Here is a 22,846-nt window from a genome sequence, read left to right on the forward strand (position 1 = left end):
AATTGAAGGATGTTCGTGACTCTTTCTTGTATCAAAATTCCAGATTTTTCTGCCAAGCTGTTTAACCGTGGCAATGAAATAAAGATCCAACACGCAGCTTTCCTAGATTGAAGTTTTTGGATGTTTTAGGTATTTTGGAGGTCAAGATTAGGGGTGGGCAAACGGGTAGAGGACTCGTGGATCGGGATGGGTAATCACCGTTCGACGCGGGTCTAATTTTTTTTAAAAATAAAAGGGGCGGGGCGGGTCCAAGTCTTCAGACCCACGGGTCCCGGATCGGCCCGTTTCTATTTGAATGAATGGATGGCCCATTCCTATAATGAATATAATCAAAATTGGGCATGTTCCCTCTCATATTTCGAAACCTTCACAGGCTTCCAGAGTCTTCTCCCTTCTTCTATTTCAAACTGAAACCCACCAAGTTCAGCAAACTTCTTCACGTCTATCATTTCTCTCACACCCCTTTCTCTCTCACTCTCTCACTCTCTCACTCTCTCACTCTCTCACCCCTAACACGAACATCACCAAACTTCTTCACGTCCCCGACATCACGACGGCCCTGGCGACCACCATGACGGCCCAGCAACCTCGATTGTCCTCCTCGAGTCCTCGACGACATCCCAGACTTAGAGAACCCAAGCACCCCACCACCCATCTTCTCGATTTGTCATATCTCTCGCAATTTCCGCAGCGCAGTCTTGTGGTGCACTCAGTCTCACAGGTAAAAACCAAACCCCCATTTTCTTCTCTACTTGTTTTCGGATATCTTGGGAACCATCATATTTATCATATTTTTTCAAATTTTATTACAAATTTTAATCAGATCTGTTTTACTCTTTAATCCCTTTTTTCCCCTTTATTATTTTTTTTATCAAATTTTGTTTTAAAATTAATTGAATTAAACTTGTATTTGTTCATGCGAGATGTGGATGGATATGTGGAATTGATATGGGGTAATAAGAATTCAAATGGTTTTGAGTATTGAGTGTTTTTGTTTCAGATGTTTCTTAGTATCTGTCGCTTTAAACTGGCATATATGTAATTTAGTGAAGCAAAAAGCTAAGTTCTTGAATGGATTGAACTAATTTGTTTCTTTGATGGATCTAATACTAGTAATTATTAGCAGTGTTCGCCTTCACCACAATTGTTCTGATTTTTAATTCAAAAACACCTGCCAAGTGATAGATTTGATTGAGAATGTTATCTCGAGCATATAGCTTTGATCAGTTTGACTGAATTATGCAATTCAAATCCAGAAATTATGCAATTGCGGCCCTTGTCCAGTTGTCTTGCAGTCTTGCTCAAAGTTCTTCAGGTAAATTTCCTTTAAGTTTTGATTCTTCTCAATTCCTGAGTTCTGGATTCTGTTTTGTGTTGATCAGTTTGTAGAATACCTATTTCTCTTTGTTTGATTAATAAATATCCATTATCTCTTTCTTGACAATAAGGCACATCAACATTTTGATTGAATTATTATCGAGTTATTATCTTTCTCTTGACAATCTTCCAGATTGAATAATTATAATGTGAACATATTGGGCGGTGTATGTCATTTTGATGTTATTCTTTTTCTTACAGATTCAATGACGAATGATGTTGGACGTTTGCTGTCATTGCAAATGTTAATGTGGATGTTATTTCGGTTTTAATGTTTATGTTTTTTTTTTTGATTTGGAATAGCTCTTGTAATCTGTCTGTGCAGAAGCTTAAATCTTGAAACAGCTCTTGGAATTTTTGAAAACGTCTGTGCTGCTGCAGTGCACTACACTGCAGTTTTATAAAAATGTATTTTTGAAAGAAAAAAAAAATAGAGTTGGACCCGTGGACCCATCCTGGACTGGTCCGTTTGAAACGAGCCGGGTTAGGTTCGGTTTCAAAACTAAAAATCTCTCTACCCGGCCCGACCCATTACATTTTATAACGGGTAGGGTCATGTTCCTCTAAATTTGGACCCAGCTCGTGCCCACCCCTAGTCAAGATGACATATTTTGAGGAAGATTTCTTCTGAGGATTTGTTAGGGACGTTTTTAGCTTTCAAAATGAAGCTTTTGGTACCAAATCAGAGTTGATTGGGTTGGTCAAAAGTCTAATTTTCTGAGAAGTCCGAATTTCAGTTTAAATAAGAAACCTTTTATTTCCTAATTATCTTATTATATTATGTTTCCTAGTTTTTAAAAGACTTTCATTTTATTTTCTAGTAGTATAAATAAGGCTATTTAGCCATTAGAGAGGGGAGAACAAACGGATCAATTGGGAGAACTTAGCTAGGCTTTGATGTTTTGTATTTAAGGTGTCTTTTTATCATTTTTCTATTTTAATAAAATTATTTTTGTTTTATGGTTTGTAACTAATTTCTATTTGCTAGGGCGATGCCTTGAGTTTTAGGATGAATATATGCACAAAATCAGCGAGGACTTTGCTAGATTGCTCCGGTCACTAGTGTGTATAAGTATGTAAATGGATAGAGATAGGGAAGCAAACATAAGATGTACGTGGTTCACCCAGATTGGTTACGTCCATGGAGTAGAGGAGTTCTCATTAATTGTGAGGGGTTTACACAAGTACATAGGTTCAAGCTCTTATTTAGTGAATATTAGTGAATGATTTAGTATAAATGACATTAGGGATTATTGTGGGAGAATGATCTCCTTTTATAGAAGAGAGTTTTTAGTTTTGTTCTGGCCTTGACACATGTTATGTTGTGATTGGCCTTTGATGTTGACATGTGTCGCCTTGTGATTGACCTCTTGGTGTTGACACGTGTCGCGCTGTGATTGGCCTCTTGGTTGGAGGGAAACTCTTGTGGATCCTTGACGGTATAACGTTGATCAGTGCTCAGTAGTTTCGGGATTGGTCAAGTATGATACAAATAGTGCTTCCCTAAGTTCCTGAGTGAGGGAAGCTCTTCGATTAAGGACTTGCAAAATCCAAGCCGCTGAGTAATCACGAAACTTCTAAGTATCGAAGTGTGGTATCGTTTTCACTTGCTTTATCTGTCTTATAGATAGATGTGGCATCTTCTCTGTAAGTATTTTTCCTCTATCCAAGGTTGGTATATTTAATCGATGGAGATGTACAAAGTAATGTATCAATTTCACTTGAAGCTTACTTGTAGTTTCGAACTTGGTCAAGCGTGATACAAACCCTATAGTAGGAGTCTCCCAAGTTTTTGAGCGAGGAGATTTGTCGAAAGAGGTGACAGACAAGGTAAGCAATCAGAGTTCCAAGCAATCAGTCACAGATCAGAAGTTTGATTTTGAGTTCCGGCTGATTGTTCTCATTCTCCCTATCTTGCAGGGCAACAAAAAGGATAAAGAGAAGAAAAATGAGAAGAGATGATATGAGATATTTTTGCTTTTGAAGAAGTAACTTTCCACATGCTTATTCTTGAACTGGGCTGGAGGGTTTTCTAGTTTCCTCTAGAGTATAAGGCCGACTCAAGAATTTGCGGGTCAAAACAAGTTCATCAAATCAAGAGTGCGTTTGACCTTGATGATATGAGATACTTTTGATGTTGACAAAGTAATAGATGAATCGGCACGTGTTCTGTTGCGTTTGTCTCCACATGTTTCCTTGTATCCTTCTCACTTGACCTATCTGTTCCTCAGGCAGATGTGATATCTTTTTTGGAAGCACAAGATGTTGAAGATGAGTACTCGAAAGTAATGCCAGGTAAGTAATTAGGCAAGGGGTTCCAGGCAGTCATTTCCTGACTGGAAACTTGATTCCAAGTGCTGACTGATTGCTCTCTTTCTTTTTATCTTGAAGGTAAGAACAAGGGCAAAAGAAAAGACAGGGAAAAAGCATGATATGGGATACTCTTGCTTTTGACCCTGATGATATAAGATACTCTTGCTTTGGTGTGGCTGATTTGCAGATGTATTATTGGGGGGAAGAAAGCTGAGTATTTCAAGAGGCTTCGTTGGGAGTGCCTTCTCAGATACGAGGAAGGGTTGAACATTTTTGCAGGTTTGCCTGTCTGTGGAGGATGGATGTCGACATATATAGGAGTTTCCTCAACAAGTAGTAATGTTATTTCTTTACTCTTCTTGGTCATAACAATGTAGTGGGAGTTGCAAGCTTCATGTGTTTTAACTTTGTCATAGCACTTTGAAAAAGTGGTCTGTGGTATCTGAAAAGCTGATGTTGCGTGTGAAGATTGCAGACAAATTTTATCCAAGCAAATCTGGCTCTTGAAGTTCGGAGAGTGGTGCTTTTTTAGTTTTTGAACAAGCAATCCTGTTAGGGATCTGGCTCTCGAGATTCGGATAGCGGTGCCTCTTCGATTTTTGAGAAAGCAATCTTGGTGGAAGTCTGGCTCTCGAGATTCGGAGAGCGGTGCTTTTTCGATTTTTGAGAAAGCAATCCTAGTGGGAGTCTGGCTCGAGATTCGGATAGCGGTGCTTCTTTGATTTTTGAGAAAGCAATCTTGATTGGAGTCTGGCTCTCGAGATTTGGGGAGTGGTGCCTCTTCGATTTTTGAGCAAGTAAACCTGTTGGGAGTGTTTTTTTTTATGTGAGTAAATGTTGAGCATTTTTGCCAGTCTGCCTTGCCACGGAGCACGGAGGTTGACACACATAGGGACTTTCCAGTTATCAAGTAGTGGTGTTGTTCCTTTACCCTTGTGGGTAATGGTAGGGTAGCTGGACCTTCAAAATTTATGTGTCTAAACTTTGTCAGAGATTTTTGGTAAAGTTATCTGTGGTACTCGAGGAGCTGATGTTGCGTGTGGGGATTGTCGACATATTTTACTCAGGAAAATCTACTTCTCGAAATCCGGAGAGTGGTGCCTCTTTGATTTTTGAACAAACGGTCATGCTGCCCTTTCTTTTATAGGGGCATCAATTGTGTGCAAGAAGTACGGAGAGTTATTGCTTGTAGGAATTTTCCCCTTATTTTTGTACTTCAGAGATTTATTGGACCTTATTTCTCCTTCATCATTTCTGAAAATATCTGGCCCATTCGACCGTCGTTTTGACTTTAACTTTGGTGAAGAGGCAGTCATGCCTCCTTAAGACAACATATGGCGCCCATCCTTCTTATCCCTTATTGGTACTCTTATCGTTGGGGACTCTGTGATAAAGAATGATATGACCGCTGCGGTGGTGGCCAGGAACCTTCTCTCTTAAAGATAACAAACTACTTTCCAAACGGTCTGATGAGTTGGCTATTAAGGATTCTCTGGCTCTCAGTGTTCAGTGTGCAGGTTTTGTGTTTAATATGGTCCAATGCCTATTTGCTCAAACATGCCAAGTTGAATCATTGGCGGCTGAAGTGATAAGTCTCAAACAGGAAATTAAAAGGCTCAAGCATGAGAATAAACAGTTGCACATGCTCGCACATGACTATGCTACAAACATGAAGATGAAGCTTGACCAGCTGCAGGAATCTGATGGTCAGATTTTACTTGATCATCAGAGGTTTGTGGGTTTGTTCCAAAGGCATTTATGCCTTCGTCTTCTGGGGTTGTATAACGTAATGAAGCTCCAAATAATCAACCTCCGGTGCCTCCTCCTTCTGAGGTTCTGCCCAGTATTAAGGCTTCGAATGATCACCCTCCAGTACCTTCTCTTTTTGGGGCTCTACCGACTGCTGAGACTTCTCCTGAGCAACCTTTGTGAGGGTTCTCTCTTGTTTGTTTATTTTGATTCATGTATATGTACATATTTGTAACTTATCGAAGATATCAATAAATAAGTTTTGCTTCATTTCAACGTATTGTGTTAAATACACCAAAATATTCTTCACTAAGTTTTTTGAATTTTTTTTTTGTTGAAGTTTGTATGTTGAAGTTTTATGAGTGAAGCATGTAGGTTGAGGTAGTGCTTCCTTAATTTCCCAAGTAAGGAAAACTTCTCGGTTGGAGACTTGAAAGATCCAAGTCACTGAGTAGTCGTGAACCTTCCAAGTACCGAGGTGTAGTAGCATATGGTAAGAGTCCCTCAAGTCTCCGGGCGAGGGAGTTGACGAATAAGGTGTCTTGCTAATAGCCAAATTTCCAAAGTAACAAAACTTCACCATTTTCCTTTCTAAGTGGTAGCCCAAAACTCCTCCTTCATATATATTTGTTATGAAAGTTGTTAAGCCCAAAGAAGAGGAAACCTAGACTTTTTTTTTTTTTTAATTTCGACTTTTTTTAAAATTTTAAAATTTTCGTATTTTCAAATTTTTGAAAATATATATATATATATTTATATATATTTAAGCTTTATAGGTGAAGCTTTGATGTTGAAGCTTTGTAGGTGAAACTTTGAGATTGAAGCTTTATTGGGTACCAAGAATTGATTTTGCTTCACACTATCTTGATCAAGAGTGTGCGAAGCTTTTGACATTTGTAGTTGAAGCTTTGATGTTAAAGCTTTGTAGGTGAAGCTTTTGTGTTGAAGCTTTGTAGGTGAAGCTTTTAAGTTGAAGTTTTTGTAGGTGAAGCTTTTAAGTTGAAGCTTTTGTAGGTGAAGCTTTAGAGTTGAAGCTTTGTAGGTGAAGTTTTTGTGTTGAAGCTTTGAAGTTGAAGCTTTGGAGTTGAAACTTTTGTAGGTGAAGTTTTGGAGTTGAAGCTTTGGAGGTGAAGCTTTTGTGTTGAAGCTTTGGAGTTAAAGTTTTTGTAGGTGAAACTTTGTAGTTGAAGCTTTGGAGTTGAAGCTTTGGAGTTGAAGCTTTTGTGTTGAAGTTTTTGTGTTGAAGCTTTGTAAGTGAAGTTTTTGTGTTGAAATTTTGTAGGTGAAGCTTTTGTGTTGAAGCTTTGTAGGTGAATCTTTGAAGTTTAAGCTTTATAGGTGAAACTTTTGTGTTGAAACTTTGTAGGTGGAGCTTTTGTGTTGAAGCTTTTGTAGGTGAAGCGTTGGAGTTAAAGCTTTGTAGGTGAAGCTTTTGTGTTGAAGCTTTGTAGGTGAAGTTTTGGAGGTGAAGCTTTTGTGTTGAAGCTTTTGTTGGCATTATAAATTGGTTTTGCTTCACACTGTCTTGATCAAGAGTGTGAAGCTTTTGAGAATTGTAATTGCCCTCCATTGATGAAGCTTTTGTTGGCATCATAAATTGGTTTTACTTCACACTATCTTGATCAAGAGTGTGTGAAGCTTTTGAGAATTATGGTTGAACTTCTTTGAAGAAGCTTTTGTTGACACCATAAATTGGTTTTGCTTCACATTGTCTTGATCAAGAGTGTGTGAAGCTTTTGAAAATTATGGTTGAAGTCCTTTGATGAAGCTGTTGTTGACACCATAAATTGGTTTTGCTTCACACTGTCTTGACCAAGAGTGTGAAGCTTTTGAGAATTGTAGTTGCCCTCTATTGATGAAACTCTTGTTGGCACTATAAATTGGTTTTGCTTCACACTGTCTTGATCAAGAGTGTGTGAAGCTTTTGAGAATTGTGGTTGAACTCCTTTAATGAAGCTCTTGTTGACACCATAAATTGGTTTTGCTTCACACTGTCTTGATCAAGAGTGTGTGAAGCTTTTGAGACTTGTGGTTGCCCTCTATTGATGAAGCTTTTGTTGGCACCATAAATTGGTTTTGCTTCACACTGTCTTGATCAAGAGTGTGAAGCTTTTGAGAATTGTAGTTGCCCTCCATTGATAAAGCTTTTGTTAGCACCATAAATTGGTTTTGCTTCACACTGTCTTGATTAAGAATGTGTGAAGCTTTTGAGAATTGTGGTTGAACTTCTTTGTTGAAGCTCTTGTTGGCACCATAAATTGGTTTTGCTTCACACTATCTTGATCTAGAGTGTGAAGCTTTTGAGAATTGTGGTTGCCTTCCATTGATGAAGCTCTTGTTGGCACCATAAATTGGTTTTGCTTCACACTGTCTTGATCAAGAGTGTGTGAAGCTTTTGAGAATTGTAGTTGCCCTCCATTTGTTGAAGTTTTTGTGGTGAAGCTTTTGTGTTGAAGCTTTGTAGGTGAAGCTTTGAGGTTGAAGTTTTGTTGGGTACCATGAATTGATTTTGCTTCACACTATCTTGATCAAGAGTGAAGCTTTTGAGAATTGTAGTTGACCTTCATTTGTTGAAGTTGTTGAAATTTAAAATTTGAAAACTAGAAATTTGAAAATGTGGGAGAGACAACATATACAAATTTTGCTTCCACACTGAAAATGTGGGAGAGACAACATATACAAATTTTGCTTCCACACTGTTGAGTAAGAGATTGTGATGCAAGCCACACCTTGTAGTAGTTGAAGGTTGGATGAACCATATAAATTGAATTTGCTTCGAACAGTCTTGATCAAGAGTGTGTGAAGCTTTCTACGAGTTGTAGTGTTTGCATTGTTGCAGAGGAGAAATGTCTGAAGCAGATGTAAGAGGGCTAAAGAGCTTGATCTTCGTATACCATGCACTGAAGCCATTGATGGCTTGCAATAAGACTTTGTTAGTGACTATAACTCTTGTTAGGCATAAGTGCTCCCGTAGTTGAGTTGTAAAGCTTGAGAGTTTTTTATTGTTTGTGAATGCTAGGAGTTTATATGTACAAGTTGTACCACTCGTCTTCTGGTTGGTGGAATGAATGATGAGTTGCTTTAATCACTTGGTTGGTGGTACGAAGATGAGTTCCTTCATCACTTTTCATCACATTTCATCACCTGGTTGGTGGCACGAAGATGAGTTCCTTCTTTACCTGGTTGGTGGCATGAGTGGCAAGTTGCCAAATGATATTAGAGTACGGGTTGTACATTTCATCACCTGGTTGGTGGCATGAAGGAGAGTACAGGTTGTACATTTCATCACCTGGTTGGTGGTACGAAGATGAGTTCCTTCTTTACCTGGTTGGTGGCATGAGTGGCAAGTTGCCAAATGATATTAGAGTATGGGTTGTACATTTCATCACCTGATTGGTGGCATGAAGGAGAGTACAGGTTGTACATTTCATCACCTGGTTGGTGGTACGAAGATGAGTTCCTTCTTCACCTGGTTGGTGGCATGAGTGGCAAGTTGCCAAATGATATTAGAGTATGGGTTGTACATTTCATCACCTGATTGGTGGCATGAAGGTGAGTTCTTTCTTCACCTGGTTCGTGGCATAAGTGGCAAGTTGCCAAATGATATTAAAGTACGGGTTGTACATTTCATCATCTGGTTGGTAGCATGAAGGAGAGGACGGGTTGTACATTTCATCACCTGGTTGGTGAGAATAAGGGCAGGGTGTCGAGGCACATTGTAGTAAGTGTCGAATGACACAAAGTATGTTGAACCATTTCGATGCATATTTGGCTTATGTATGGATGTGTTGGAATGTATGATGTTTATGTATAAATGTGTTGGAATGTATGATGTTTATGCTGATTAACATGAGTGATGCTTATGAATGTTTTGCTATGCATGAATGGATCCATGCTTTCGATATGTGAACCATGTTGGTTGTAACACTTAGTATCATATACTTTGTGTCAAAGTACGCATGTTGAAGCTTTGAGTTGGAATATAGGGGTAGGTCAGCGTAGACCAAGTGTTCCAGTGCTAGGAATGCAAAAGACTCAGAAGAAGTTGTCTGAATTCCCTATTCTTTAAATATTTTCCGAATGGCTTGTGTGACAAAAGATCTCAAGCGGTTGAGAGTCAAAACATTTGTAATGTGTATGCCTTCTTATAATAGCATTTCCTTCAGTACTTAGTCTTCCACTTTGAAAGAGTAAGGCTTGGCCCTATAGTCATAATAGTCGACGGTACGTTCACCCCTGGTTGTCTTGACACGAACTTTTATCTCTCTTGTTGTAATGGGTTTGCTGAGAGTAAAAATCCTTTCTCTTACCAAGAGACAAATACGTTTGGTGACTTAGCGAGTAGCTAAATGAGGCAGAAGATGATACAATGAGTGTTTGAATGGCCAAGATCTCCTCACTTGGTAGAACTTGACTTCCACTTCCCACTTGTTGATAGGGGTTAACCATATGGGGGTTCCCTTGGTATGTCATTGCTTCAGCGGAGGCGTGGTTGTGAGCCTGTGCCATCACCTCAGAGTAAGTCTTCCAAGTGTTGGCATTGATCACGTACTTGAAGAAACAATCGCGTAGGCATGCCGTGAAGGCTTTGAGGGCGGTCTTGTCATCTGCCTCAACGCAGCGAAAATACTCATGGCTGAAGCGACCGGCATACTCTCGTAGTGACTTGTCCGGTTTCTAGCGAATAGTGTACAAGTCATCTGCAGAATGTAAGCGATCGGTCTGGAAGATGTGTTGAAAGACAAACAGTTTCCTTAGTTCCTCAAATGAGTCTACTGTCTCGGGTGGAAGACGACAATACCAGTTTAGAGCTTCGCTAGAGAGGGTGGAAGGGAAGAGAAGACATCGCTCTTTGTCGATGTGCATCTGATATGCCATGGTGGACTCAAAGAGGTTAAAATGTTCAATCGGGTCCTCCCTTCCAGTATAGAGTTGTAAACCAAGCTTTTGTTTTGTCTTCGCTTGAATGGGGTGTCGAGGATCCTCTTTGTGAGAGGGTCAGGCCTGGGTTGGTTCCAGTCAGGTATCTCGGCCTGACGTTCAGCCTTCAACTTGTTTACTTCCTCAAGGAGCTGTAGGACAAGGGGGTCTTGAGTAGAGTCATGTACCACTGGAATTTTCTTATGTAAATCTTCATCGTCTCTCGAAAGTAGGAAAGTTTGAGCAAGAGCGGGTGATTTTTCCTTGGATTCGCCGTACTGACTTCTAAGGCGAGTCTGTCGGAATACCTCTGAGTCCTTTGTACCTTCATGTTCCTCTAGGACCTGTCGTTCCTTCCTTAGATGGGCAGCTGGCATGGGTCGTGGGAGGGGACTGAGTTTTTCAGAAACCCTTGGGTCATTGATCTTCAAGCTTATGTGGAGGGGATTCTCTCGACGTTGCTTTAGGAAGTCTCGGCAATCACGATAAACGACTTTCGATGCTTCCAACCCTTCTGCAAGGAGGTGTCTTCCTCCACTTCTCCTGCTTCGGGTCGAAGCAGCTGGGTTGAGAGAAGTCTCATGTTGATCAATGTTTTGATGATTAGCTCGCTCTTTATTGGGGATACCCATGTCGAATGAAGGTGACCCTCCGTGTTAGAGGGCACCCAGATGATGGTTAATGTCCACATAGGCAACAAGCTCGCGTGTTTGAGTACGTCTAGTTTCGTGGAACGTCTCGAAGAGCTTCTCATATTGTTCTTGGAGGATCTCATTCTTTATTGTTATCTTGTTGTTCTGAGCCTCCAGCTCATCGACTTTAGCTTGAAGAGCGAGCTTCTTTCCTTCTTTCTTTCGTTGCTTCGCACTAGGTGCAAGAGGGGTGTCATTCTGTGTGTCATGGCTTCATTCGCTCCCCATGTTGGAGAGGGATGCCTGGTCAAAAGAGAGTGTACGAATGGTGGAAACCAGCTTGACAAAGCTGAAAAGAGTGGGAATAAGTGTCGTTCCCACAGACGGTGCCAATTGTTAATGCACAAAATCAGCGAGGACTTTGATACAACAGAAAGTGTCAAGTTTGTGACCTTTGCTAGATTGCTCTGGTCATTAGTGTGGATAAGTATGTAAATGGATAAAGACAGGGAAGCAAACATAAGATGTACGTGGTTCACCTAGATTGGCTACGTCTACGGAGTATATGAGTACTCATTAATTGTGAAGGGTTTACACAAGTACATAGGTTTAAGCTCTCCTTTAGTGAGTACTAGTGAATGATTTAGTCCAAATGACATTAGGGATTATTGTGGGAGAATGATGTCCTTTTATAGAAGAGAGTTTCTAACTTTGTTCTGGTCTTGACACGTGTCATGCTGTGATTGACCTTTGATGTTGACATGTGTCGCCTTGTGATTGGCCTCTTGGTGTTGACACGTGTCGTACTGTGATTGGCCTCTTGGTAGGTAAACTCTTGTGGATCCTTGACGGTATAACGTTGACCGGTGCTCAGTAATTTCGGGATTGGTCAAGTATGGTACAAACATAGTCTTCATTTAATTGCTTATGATACTATGCATGCATGCTTTGAATTATTAATCACTGTGTTTAAACTATCTCTATATCTTAATGCTTAGCTACCATTAGGATATTTAGATAAGTAATTCGATGCAATTTGGTCGGAATGCCACCGGAGGATTGAGTATTGCTTCTTGTGATTGATAGTTGTAATTTCACCTAGGGCGAATGTCACGTCTTAGGGGTTGCATGGTTTTTCAAAAGGTTTTCACAAAGCGTAATGAGTCATGCATGTTTATATTTGATATGAATGCCACAGACAGATTGCATGTTTGATGTACATTCTAGCTTGAATGCCACCAGTAGAATATGCATAAGGAAAACCTAACTTTCAAAGTTGCATGTGTAATTCATAAGTAATTAGTAAAACAACATAAGATTGTTAAGAGGACGGCAGAACCCTAGTGTTCTTTTATTATTATTTTCTAAGATTGTTCCCATTGGTTTCTTTTTTCTTTAATTGTTTTAATTTAAAATTCATTTTTAATAGTTTAGGTCATAAAATCAACATTTTCCAAACTTTGTTTTCAATTAATTAATTCAGATTTGGTGTTTACATAAATTATTCATTCAATTCCTGCAGAAAACGACCTTACTTGAGCTGTTATACTACGATAACCTTGTACTCTTGCAAATATTTTAAAGTGTTTTTATCCTTATTTTTGTTGGTAAAATCCCCTTCAATAACAATGCAGAGAGAATATTGGGACAATTAACTTTCTGTGTCACGTACATTTGTATATGGAATTAAACATCACAGTATTATATATACATAGATCGGAGAGAAAAACTTAGATCTTGACATTTCTGTGATGTTATTGGAATACAAAGCTGTATATAAAAAAGAAAGTAAAACGCTGAGGCTGAAACATTTTCCCACAGAATGTTACAAGGACGTTTTTATTGGCAAATTTCTCTTACATATCGGATCGATACATTTTATGCCTGTTCCTTTTTCTACTTCCCACCTTTACTCAACTAAATATTGAGAAAGATCTACGTAGAAACACGGAACTTTCGCATGCATCCTAAGCAAGATAGAAAACATTCAAAATGACAGGGAAGGTACAACTTACGAATATTTAATACTTGACAATATGAGCCTCTTAATATGTGATCAAGTGATTCATCTTCGCTTGTCAATGAGAGGTTTTATTTAGTTCAAATCTTGACAATATGAAAAGCAGATTGTCGCTGGCTACATCACCCATATTGACAATATATATCTGGTTCAAGTCTCAAGACTTATAGGTTGTTTCCTGTTGCTTGATTCTTTCTCTTTCATTCGAATGTGAAAACCTTCCGGAAATTGTAGACCGGGAGTTCGGACTATATTTCCTCCTCTAATTGCTTCCCACCTGACAGTTTTGAATGCAAATAAATGTGAATTTTACGACTCGATCTCTTTTCTTACAATCATTGAAGGAATACGTACTCTTATTAATTTTACCTGTACTTTGTAACTAAGCAATGGAGAAACACAGCCATATGCACCTTAGCAGAGTCCGCTCCTGCGCAGAATCTCATGCCCCCACCAAAGGCCATGAAATTTCTGGATGCGGTGTGTATTTGCATTCCCTGTATAATTAGTACAACTTAGGACTAAGAATTAATGGTAAGAAGCTTTCTCTTTCTTATTATTTTGTTTGTCCAAGATTAACTAGAACAAAACATTCTCAGATATTGAACCCACCTCCCATCTCCATGGATTGAATGCCAAAGGATCATCATATGTTTCTGGGTTCATGTGAACCGCTGGGGGACAAACCATAACTCCCCAACCAGCTGGAATAGTATACCCTACAACAACAACAACAGGTAAAATATGTTAAATAAGAATGATTTCCTATAAAATCTCCCTCAGTATACCCCACCACAATAAGGATTGTGATTTATATCCCCCTAGGTGCATGTAACTTTTAATAAAATCTCACTCATACCGTCGAGGTTTCCTTAGAAAAATGATTTCCTATACAAATACATATGATTGTCACATGTAAGAAGCCTCACATTTAGGCAGTTTTGCCGAGACTATTATTTTGGTATTTCAGTTCAATATATTTTCAACTGTATTTTTTAGATAAGAAGGAATGACTCATTAGTTGTAAGGGAAGGAAAGCAATACTTTAATTATTCCTACATACCCTTGTAATTTATATCTGTTGCTGCTTTTCGAAAGATGCCTGGAACTATATTTGCCAGCCTAATCGTTTCGTTAATGGACTGCAAATTGGAATTGTCAGTTTGTAAAAAAACCACAGTTACTTTCTGTCCTTTGAAGCTCCAAAAGTGAAAGGGTCTTGACTCACCTGTAATGTAAATGTCATTGATTTATATTCTTTCCATGTAAGTCCTGAATCTGAATTTTCCCTTTGTTTTAAAATCATTTCATGTTCTTCCTGTAATAAGGTAGAAATGTTAACAACGGTCCTAAATATCCTCTTTTATGTTGGTATAAACTATCTGAAATAGTTTGAAAGATCAGACCGTCAATTGCTCAAGCGCCCGAGGATGGTCTGAAAGAAGCTTGACGGCAAGAGTTATAGCAGTTGAGGTTGTTTCAAAGCTTGCAAAAAGCAGCAAAAAAATCAAATCTAGAGAAATTTCGTCTGTCATGAGCGTCCCCTCTTTGTCAGACTCTTCGATCAAGTAATCGAAAAAGTCGATGGGCTGCTGTCGGGACTTTCCTCGTCTTTCCTGCAGCAAGTTTTGCAGCACCCTCATTGCCCGTTTTCTTCCCTGAGAAATTGTTGAAGATGATCAAACCAAGAATTAAAAGGAAGAAATGAATTCTATATATATATATACGAATTATACTAGTGTTGCAGAATTATATTTACCTGTAAACATTTGTGATAAGCTGTTCCGGGGATGCCTAAAGGAAAGGAAATCAATCCCCGAATGAACTCATCGAAGTTTTCCCTGAGATTATCCGAAGATGTTTTTGAATCATAACTAATGAGTTTCTTTGCATTCAGATCAAATATCAACTGAAAAAAAAAAAAAAACCAAATATGCTTATCAGACTTAAAACAAGTACGAAATATAAAAGAAGAAAGGTTAGCCCGATAACGAAATTACATTAGCACATTCGTCTTTCAATTCTGTAATGTCCTGACACGACCATTGCTGCAATTTTTTCTCCATTTCCTGTTCGATTTCAGGGAGCATCCTTTTTAGGCTTTCAGGGCCAACAAGATCAAACACCATGTTCTTGACATATTTGTGAATGTAACCGTACAGGGTACCCATGTTTTCCTTGCCCATAACTTCTTTGAAGGTGTCTGGATACCAGCTTAGAAACAACTTATCATCTTGTTGGAAGATATAGTGATTGAAATCTGGGTCTGTTGATACTATGAGTTGTCTTCCCACCAAACTAGTTTTGAATATTGGCCCATATCTACGCATTAAGTGCAATCGTTTAATTAAAATTTTCATGTAAAGATCGTATATTAATCCGTACACCGTTTCCCTTCTGCATACCCCCATTTATTTATGTCTATTGTTTCTTTTTTAATTTATTCAGTCCAAAGACTATAATTAAACACGAGTGTGCATGAAGATAAAATGGATGTATGAATATTATTTTCCGTTAAAATCACATTAAAATATTGAGTAAATTTATTTATATCATATAAATATGTGCATTATTATACTTAAAAAATAAATAATTGTATTGGGATACATATATTGCAAAATAAAATGACATATAGATTAAAGTATTAAAACATATTGAAAATATGGGAAATAAGCATATAATGAGTGTTCATCAAAGTATATAACAAGTCTCTTACAATTTATTGAACAAAAATAAAATGCAAAATGAAAGTTGTCGATTTTTTGTCTAAATGAGAGTTGCGACCTAGGCGGGCTAGGCGGACACCTAATTACGTAGGTCTAGGCGCCATTTCTTAATTTTCAAACGTCTAAAGATTATTCGAGCCTGTAGCCAGCAGCTTAGTGTTTAGGCAGGCTTTTTAGAACAGTGAATTATTGTCATAAATCTCACCTTTGCATCCTTTTCTTGATGAAGGGAGGAATATCAGATGAGGTTGTGGGAGTGAAAAACTGCAAGCTCTCCCCAAGTAATGGCAATCCCATTGAACCTGGTGGAAGTTCTCCATTGCATTTGGGATTCCTCCACCTGTAAACCCAATGTGTTATGCTTATAAGAACTAAGGCTGCCATGCACAATGCCCACATCTTGCCAAACTCTCACTCTGATAGTTCTAAAAGTGAGAAGGTTGAGAGAGAGGAGATGTTTATATAAAGGCAGGCCACAACTTTTTTTAACTACAAGAAAAACTTGTATTAATTCATGACCTGAAAAAGAGAGAAAGAGAACAATAATTGCTGTATAATATTTGTTTCCTTTGTCTAGGATTTTGTACAAGGGCCCCAACAATAATTGCTGTATAATATTTGTTTCCTTTGTCTAGGATTTTGTACGTAACTTCTTATTGTAAATATTTCAATGGTTTAGATGATGACACGTGTCAATAGATTAAAGCCTGATATTGTTAAAAAAATATAATTAGGCAGTTAAGCATTTAGTATTGCTATTAGTGCAGCTGCGTGTGAAGAGTGTATGTGCTAGACAGTCTGTAACGAACTCTCAGTTGTGCGAAGTGTGAATCACAACAAACAACTCTATGTAGAAATTCTCTCTCTTTCTCTCTTCTCTAATCTTCTTCCTCTGCTTCATTTTATTCTTGATTTCTGCAGAATATATGAAAACATTAATTCATGTTTACACTTATCTATCCTTTGGCTGAAGAAATGGACAGAGATGTTGGACTTCAGCGTGACTGATTATTTTTACTGTAACTCAGAAGACTTTGAGTGGGAAAATATGGAATATTCACTAGTAACTACCTGTAGCATATCCACAAGTATCTACTAGTGGCATTAGAGCAACTCTACTCTTAGGGCGATAATTGGCCCAGTTATTGGGCTATTGGCAAATATTGCCTTAATGATCAGTAATTGCTCGAGGGCATCTCTATCCTTTAAAAAAATTGCCCCGGCAATTCACATGAACAAATTCTTTAAAAAATAATTAAAAAAAACAATTTATTTTATAATAAAAATTTCTCTTTTCTAGAACCATCCCTCACTCCCTTCTTTTCTCCCCTGATTCCTCCGTCCTTCGTTTTCTCGGTGACGACGCAGAGATTGCAAACAGAGTGCCGCTTGCACTTCCACCACGACGCACGTCCGAGTTCATCGCCTTTTGCTTAGGCCAAACCGCGTCACTAGCCGCCTAGAATATCGGTTATAATTAAAAGAAAAAAAAAAGGAAACCATTCGAATTTGCTGCCTAGTATAAGGCAAATAACAGAGCCACTTGCCTTTAACGCATATGAGTATTATGTTGGACCACATGGGCAAATTTGTCCTTTCATCTAATTATATCTTTACAACATTAGTCGCCTTAGACCATCTCCAATGGTGGCTTATATCCTAAATTTTCCCTTCCCCCCCCAAATTCACTCCAACCCAAAACCTAAACCAAACCTAAAACCTAAAACTTAAAATGAAGGCAAATATAGGTCACAAATTTAGCTCACAAAAGCTGCTGGGACCCACGGATGAGAGTGAAAAGTGGGCCTTGTCCTGTAGCCAACGGCTACTTTTCTTCATCGGGTGGTGGTGGTAATTGGACCGTTGGTTAATCCAATGGTCCACATTCAAATTTTTTTGTTTTATATTTATATATTTATTGAATCCAACGGCTTAAATCGAATATAATCAAATCTAACGGTAAAAAAAAGATCTAACGGTCCAAATTTAAATCCAATGGCTAGAATAATCTTAAAATTTATTGGAATTTAAATATTTTTTTCCAACGGCTAGAATAATTTTTTTTTTAAAAGTTTATGTGGTTTATCATGATTTTTATGTATTGATTTAGTGATTTTTCAAAATTTATCGGAATTTAAATATTTTTAGGTTAAAATGTTCATAAAATTAATTTAGGATAGTCTACATAATTTTTTTTTTAAAAAAAGTTAATTTAAAAAAAATAGCCTTAATTTATTTTTTGATAATCTGGGGCTAAAATTTTAGGCCAAAAGGGTTGGAGTAGAAAAGCTGTTTCTGGGCTAAAACCTAAATTTTCTAGGCTAAATATTTTTAGGTTTTAGGTCAGGATTGGAGATAGTCTAAGACCACATAATGATTGCTGTAGAAACAAAAGAATTCTCAAATTATCGGTTCTAAAATAAGACATAATCCAATTATATCATCACATGATTTGCCACAAATATTTCTTTCGCTTAATGCCAAGAGAATCAAGGACCTTGGGTTTCTATGTGTTGTGCTTCCCTAAAACGTACATTAACAACCTTAGGACCACCTCAATTCTATTAATTTGGTGAGAAATTCATTTAGGGTAATGTTAGCGAGACTAAATATGTAGACTAAATTTTGTAAACTAATGACATAAAAGTTGATGATTGGATTATTACTTAAGTGTTTTAACGTGCTTATTTTTTATTTGTGACACGTCATTTAGTTTACAAATTTAGTCTACCTACTAGCATTACTCATCAGTTTATAGATAAAAGTATTAATTACAAAGATATTTTATTTTTATTTTTTGTTTTTGCATAACAGTTAACATGTATTATCCTTATTCGCTTATGAAGATTCGATGAATTATATTTATCATTTAAGTGACCAAGTTAAGATTCAAAGTATTATCTCTATATTTAACCTATTAAGAGTTTATTGAATTATAATTAGCATAAAGATCCATGTGTTCAATTTATTTAAAACAAGTGCATACACTGTATATTGAATCAAAGCAAAGCAGATTGGTTTTATCATCTAACTATTTAAGAGTACGCTGATTGGTGTGTCATGTTAATTTAAAGAAGGACACTAAAATCATGGAGCGAGACATTCACTAAATGCAAAAAAACTGTAATGGTTTAGAAGAAGCAAGAATTCTCATTTTTGAAACAATAGGGTACTCATTGACGCAAGAATTAGAATAGAAGAAAAATCTTTTAATTAACTTTTATGTCTTTTGGGGGAAAAAGAGTTATAGGTTCGCAGCTAGAATAATGAAATTTTAACTTTGAAATTCTATTTGGCATCTTGAAGGATGAGGATGTTGATTGGGGTATAAAAGTTGAACTCATGAAATTTCAACAATTTGGAAATATCAACACTATTTAAGTTGAACTAATCAAATCTCAACAATTTTAGAAAAATCAGCTAATGTGTCAAGTTAATTTAAAGAACGACGTTGAAATCATGGAGTGAGACATTCATTAAAAGCAAAAGAAAAATGTAATGGTTTAGAAAAAGCAAGAATTCTCATTTTCTAAATGGTAGGGTACTAATTGAATTATTAACATCTCTTTCAGAGTATTGAAATACGTCTCAAGTTTAATCCATACCTCCACCAAAATCAAATAAGAAAATGTTGGTTACACAATGATCTGTATGAGGAAATAAATAAACTACTAGAAATGATATTGTTGACAACTGTTGAATTCTTTTTGTAGTTAGGGTTTTCTTCTTTAACCCACTACATTTTTCCCTTTTTAATGTAGGCTATGAACATCATTTATAATCAAAAGAGAAAAAAAAGGAAGGACACTACTGAATTTTCTTCAAAGTCTAGATCGTAGTTCCTTTCCAGCTTCCCATGAGGCTTCGCTCCTGCATTAGAGCATCTTAAGTGGGGGCTTTATCTTCTATGAGGCTACTACATTTCAAGCCTTAGTAAGAAATTTTATTCCCAATGAGCCGAAAAATGGGGTAGATCCACCACTGGAGCTAGCAACTTCTTTTCTTAGGTAGCATAAAATTGGGTACATTTAGCCCCAAAAAATAATGGGTCCGACAAAAAAAAGTAGCAACCAATGTGAGCAAAAGTCTAGGGTAAATTACATTTTGCACTCTCAATTTTGGGTGCAATTGCAATCTCATCCCCAGTGAGGGGCTCTACATGGGGCTGGAAAAGTGGTAGATATAGCCCATTTTAGAGCTCAGAGGAATCTTTGGTGCTTTATAAAATAATTTCTCCCAATGAGGGGCTATATCTTTCGGGCTCTATATGGGGCTATATATATTTATTTATGTAGTAATTTGATTAAGCCATGATTTTTTTTTTTTGTGTTAGCTTTTCTTAAGTTGATTTTTGGACGTGCTATCTTAATTTTTTTTTTATGAACCCTTCAACCTAAAAAGTTCAAATTGTGACAAAGTTAGATTTCATCACTTATAAATCGTTCGTTGGATTATATTCTTTTATCTCAAACTCATCCGTTGAAAGAAACAAACCTACTTCGCCTTCTGAAATAATTTGATTTTGACGTATAACACAACAATTTACCTAGGACCAATTGGTAAATTAGGATCATACAATTTTGAAAATAAATTATTTGAAAATTTCACCCATCAATGCTCATGAACATTAAATCAATTTGAAATTTCAATTCTTATGGAATTTAAAACAATCATTAATTAGCCAAATTGCAAGAAAAATAAGTAAGAAAAAAGAATTAAAATAATAATAAAAGGAGAGTACAAGTGTATTTGCAAGTGGATGGAGATTGATAGAGTTTTGCTCACATGGGTTGCTACTTTTTTTGTGAAACCCACTGTTTTTTGGGGCTAGATGTAGCCCAATTTTATGCTACACAAGAAAGGAAGTTGCTAGCCCCGTAGTAGTCTCATGGAGGATAAAGCCTCCATTGGGAATGCTCTTAAAACATTTCAATCTTATACATTTACTTATCATTTCATTTCAATATCATACATCCGTTAAATATTATGTCAATTTATCTGTCACTTTTTGATGCGGACCAAAAAAAAAAGAAAAAAAAACCTAATTGTTTAAAATATTAAAAAACTACAAAAACAATTTAAAATAAAAATCTAAATCCCTACTATCAAAAATAAAAATCTAAATCCTCCAGCACCACCACCAACCCACCTACGAAACCCTAGTCGTAAAGAGAAACGCGCACAGCTTCCATCTCTCTATTGGCATAGCCCCATCTACGATCAGCCATGGGGCAAATTTCACGGATCGTTAGCACATGCCTTCATCCCTTCACGCAAGGACCTGCAACCAGATCTCGACCTGCTACTGAAACCCAGACCATAAATCTGATTGAAGCCCAAACCACCGCCGCACCTGATTGATTCTGAACCATGAATCTGTTCTGAACCATCGCCACGATATTAGACCCGATGAACCACAAAGACCTGCCATTTGATTGTCGCGATGACCTCTGCTGCAATCTGTTTGAACCACCGCGCCCAGACCCCCTGCACCTGCATCCCGCATCCCGCATCAGACTACCACAGTCTAGCGCCTGTCTCAAGCCAAATTCTCATTTATTTTCTATTTTCGTGGTGAAAGGGGGCTTCAAGCCCAGATCCTATTTCATCAATTTTAAATGGAGTTTGTTTGTACCATACTTGACCAATCCCGAAATTACCGAGCACCGGCCAACGCTATACTGTCAAGGACCCAGAAGAGTTCCCCTCCGACCAGGAGACCAATCACTACTCGACACGTGTCAAGATTAGAAGCCAATCAGAGCGCAGCACATGTCAACATCAAGAACCAATCATAACATGACACATGTCAATGTGACAAAGCTACAAGTTTTTCTATAAATAGGGGTCATCCCCCCACAATATTGCCTAATGCCATTTTGTGTGAAATCATTCACAAGAACTCACTAAATTGAGAGCTTGATCCTTTGTACTTGTGTAAGCCCTTCACTACTAATAAGAACTCCTCTACTCCGTGGACGTAGCCAATCTGGGTGAACCACGTACATCCTGTGTTTGCTTCTCTGTCTCTATTCATTTACGTACTTATCCTCACTAGTGACCGAAGCAACCAAGCGAAGGTCATAAAACCTGACAGTTTTTGTTGTACCAAAGTCTTCGCTGATTTTGTGCATCAACATTTGGCGCCGTCTGTGGGAAACGACACTTATTCCTACTCTCTTCAGCTGTGTCAAGCTGGTTTCTATCATTCGTACACTTTATTTTGATCAGGCATCCCTCTCCAGCATGGGAAGCGAAGGAAGCCACATCACACAGAATGACACCCCCTTGTACATAGTGCGAAACAACGAAAGAAGGAAGGAAAACGAGTTCTTCTTCAAGCTAAAGTCGATGAGTTGGAAGCTCAGAACAACAAGATAGCAATGAGGAATGAGGTCCTCCAGGAGCAATATGAGAAGCTCTTCGAGACACTCCACGAAGCTAGGCAAGCTCAGACACGCGAGCTTGTTGCCCCCGTGGAAGTCAACCATCAACTGGGTGCCCTCCAACATGGAGGGTCACATGCATTCGACATAGATATCCCTGATAGGGAACAGATTACCCCTCGACTTGATAATCAACATGAGGCTTCTCTTAACCCAGTTGCTTCGACCTGAACCATGAGAAGTGGAGGGAGACACCTCTTTGCTGAAGGGGCAGAAGGATCGAAAGCCGTCTTTCGCGATTGTCGGGATTTCTTGAAGCAACGTCGAGAGAATTCCATCCATATAAGCTCAAAGATTAATGACCCAAGGATTTCTAAGAGACTCGGTCCCTTGCCACGGCCCAAGCCGGCCACCAATTTAGGGAAGGGGCAACAAGTCCTAGAGAGACATGAGGGTACAGGGGACTCAGAGGTGTTCCGACAGACATACCCTGGAAGCCAGTACAGCGAGTCCAGGGAAAAATCACATGCCCTTGATCAAACCTTCCTAATTCCAATAGGAGATGGAGATTTACGAAAGAAAACTCCAGTGACACATAACTCCGCTCAGGACCCCCTTGTCCTACAACTTCTTGAGGAAGTAAACAAGTTGAAGGCTGAACGTCAGGCTGAAATACCTGACTGGAACCAACCCAGGCCTGGCCCTCTTACAAGGAGGATCCTC

The 22,846-nt window shown here is 38.1% G+C and overlaps 2 protein-coding genes across 2 annotated transcripts; both read right to left on the reverse strand.

The window, feature by feature from the left end:
• Positions 1-9,624: 9,624 nt before the first annotated feature.
• LOC126620000 (uncharacterized) lies at positions 9,625-21,877 on the reverse strand. Its single transcript, XM_050288458.1, has 2 exons — positions 21,833-21,877; positions 9,625-11,443 (listed from the first exon to the last, which is right to left on the reverse strand). Exon 2 carries the CDS (start codon positions 10,989-10,991, stop codon positions 10,245-10,247), a length of 747 nt encoding a protein of 248 aa, XP_050144415.1. The 5' UTR covers positions 10,992-11,443; positions 21,833-21,877; the 3' UTR covers positions 9,625-10,244.
• On the reverse strand, positions 12,802-16,184 carry LOC126619999 (cytochrome P450 87A3-like). Its single transcript, XM_050288457.1, has 9 exons — positions 15,943-16,184; positions 15,012-15,333; positions 14,771-14,920; positions 14,418-14,669; positions 14,240-14,329; positions 14,075-14,153; positions 13,624-13,730; positions 13,381-13,508; positions 12,802-13,288 (listed from the first exon to the last, which is right to left on the reverse strand). The coding sequence occupies exons 1-9, from the start codon at positions 16,134-16,136 to the stop codon at positions 13,162-13,164; spliced, it is 1,449 nt and encodes a 482-aa protein (XP_050144414.1). The 5' UTR covers positions 16,137-16,184; the 3' UTR covers positions 12,802-13,161.
• Positions 21,878-22,846: the final 969 nt, after the last annotated feature.

Source organism: Malus sylvestris, chromosome 4, assembly GCF_916048215.2.
Source record: "Malus sylvestris chromosome 4, drMalSylv7.2, whole genome shotgun sequence".
Taxonomy (NCBI): domain Eukaryota; kingdom Viridiplantae; phylum Streptophyta; class Magnoliopsida; order Rosales; family Rosaceae; genus Malus; species Malus sylvestris.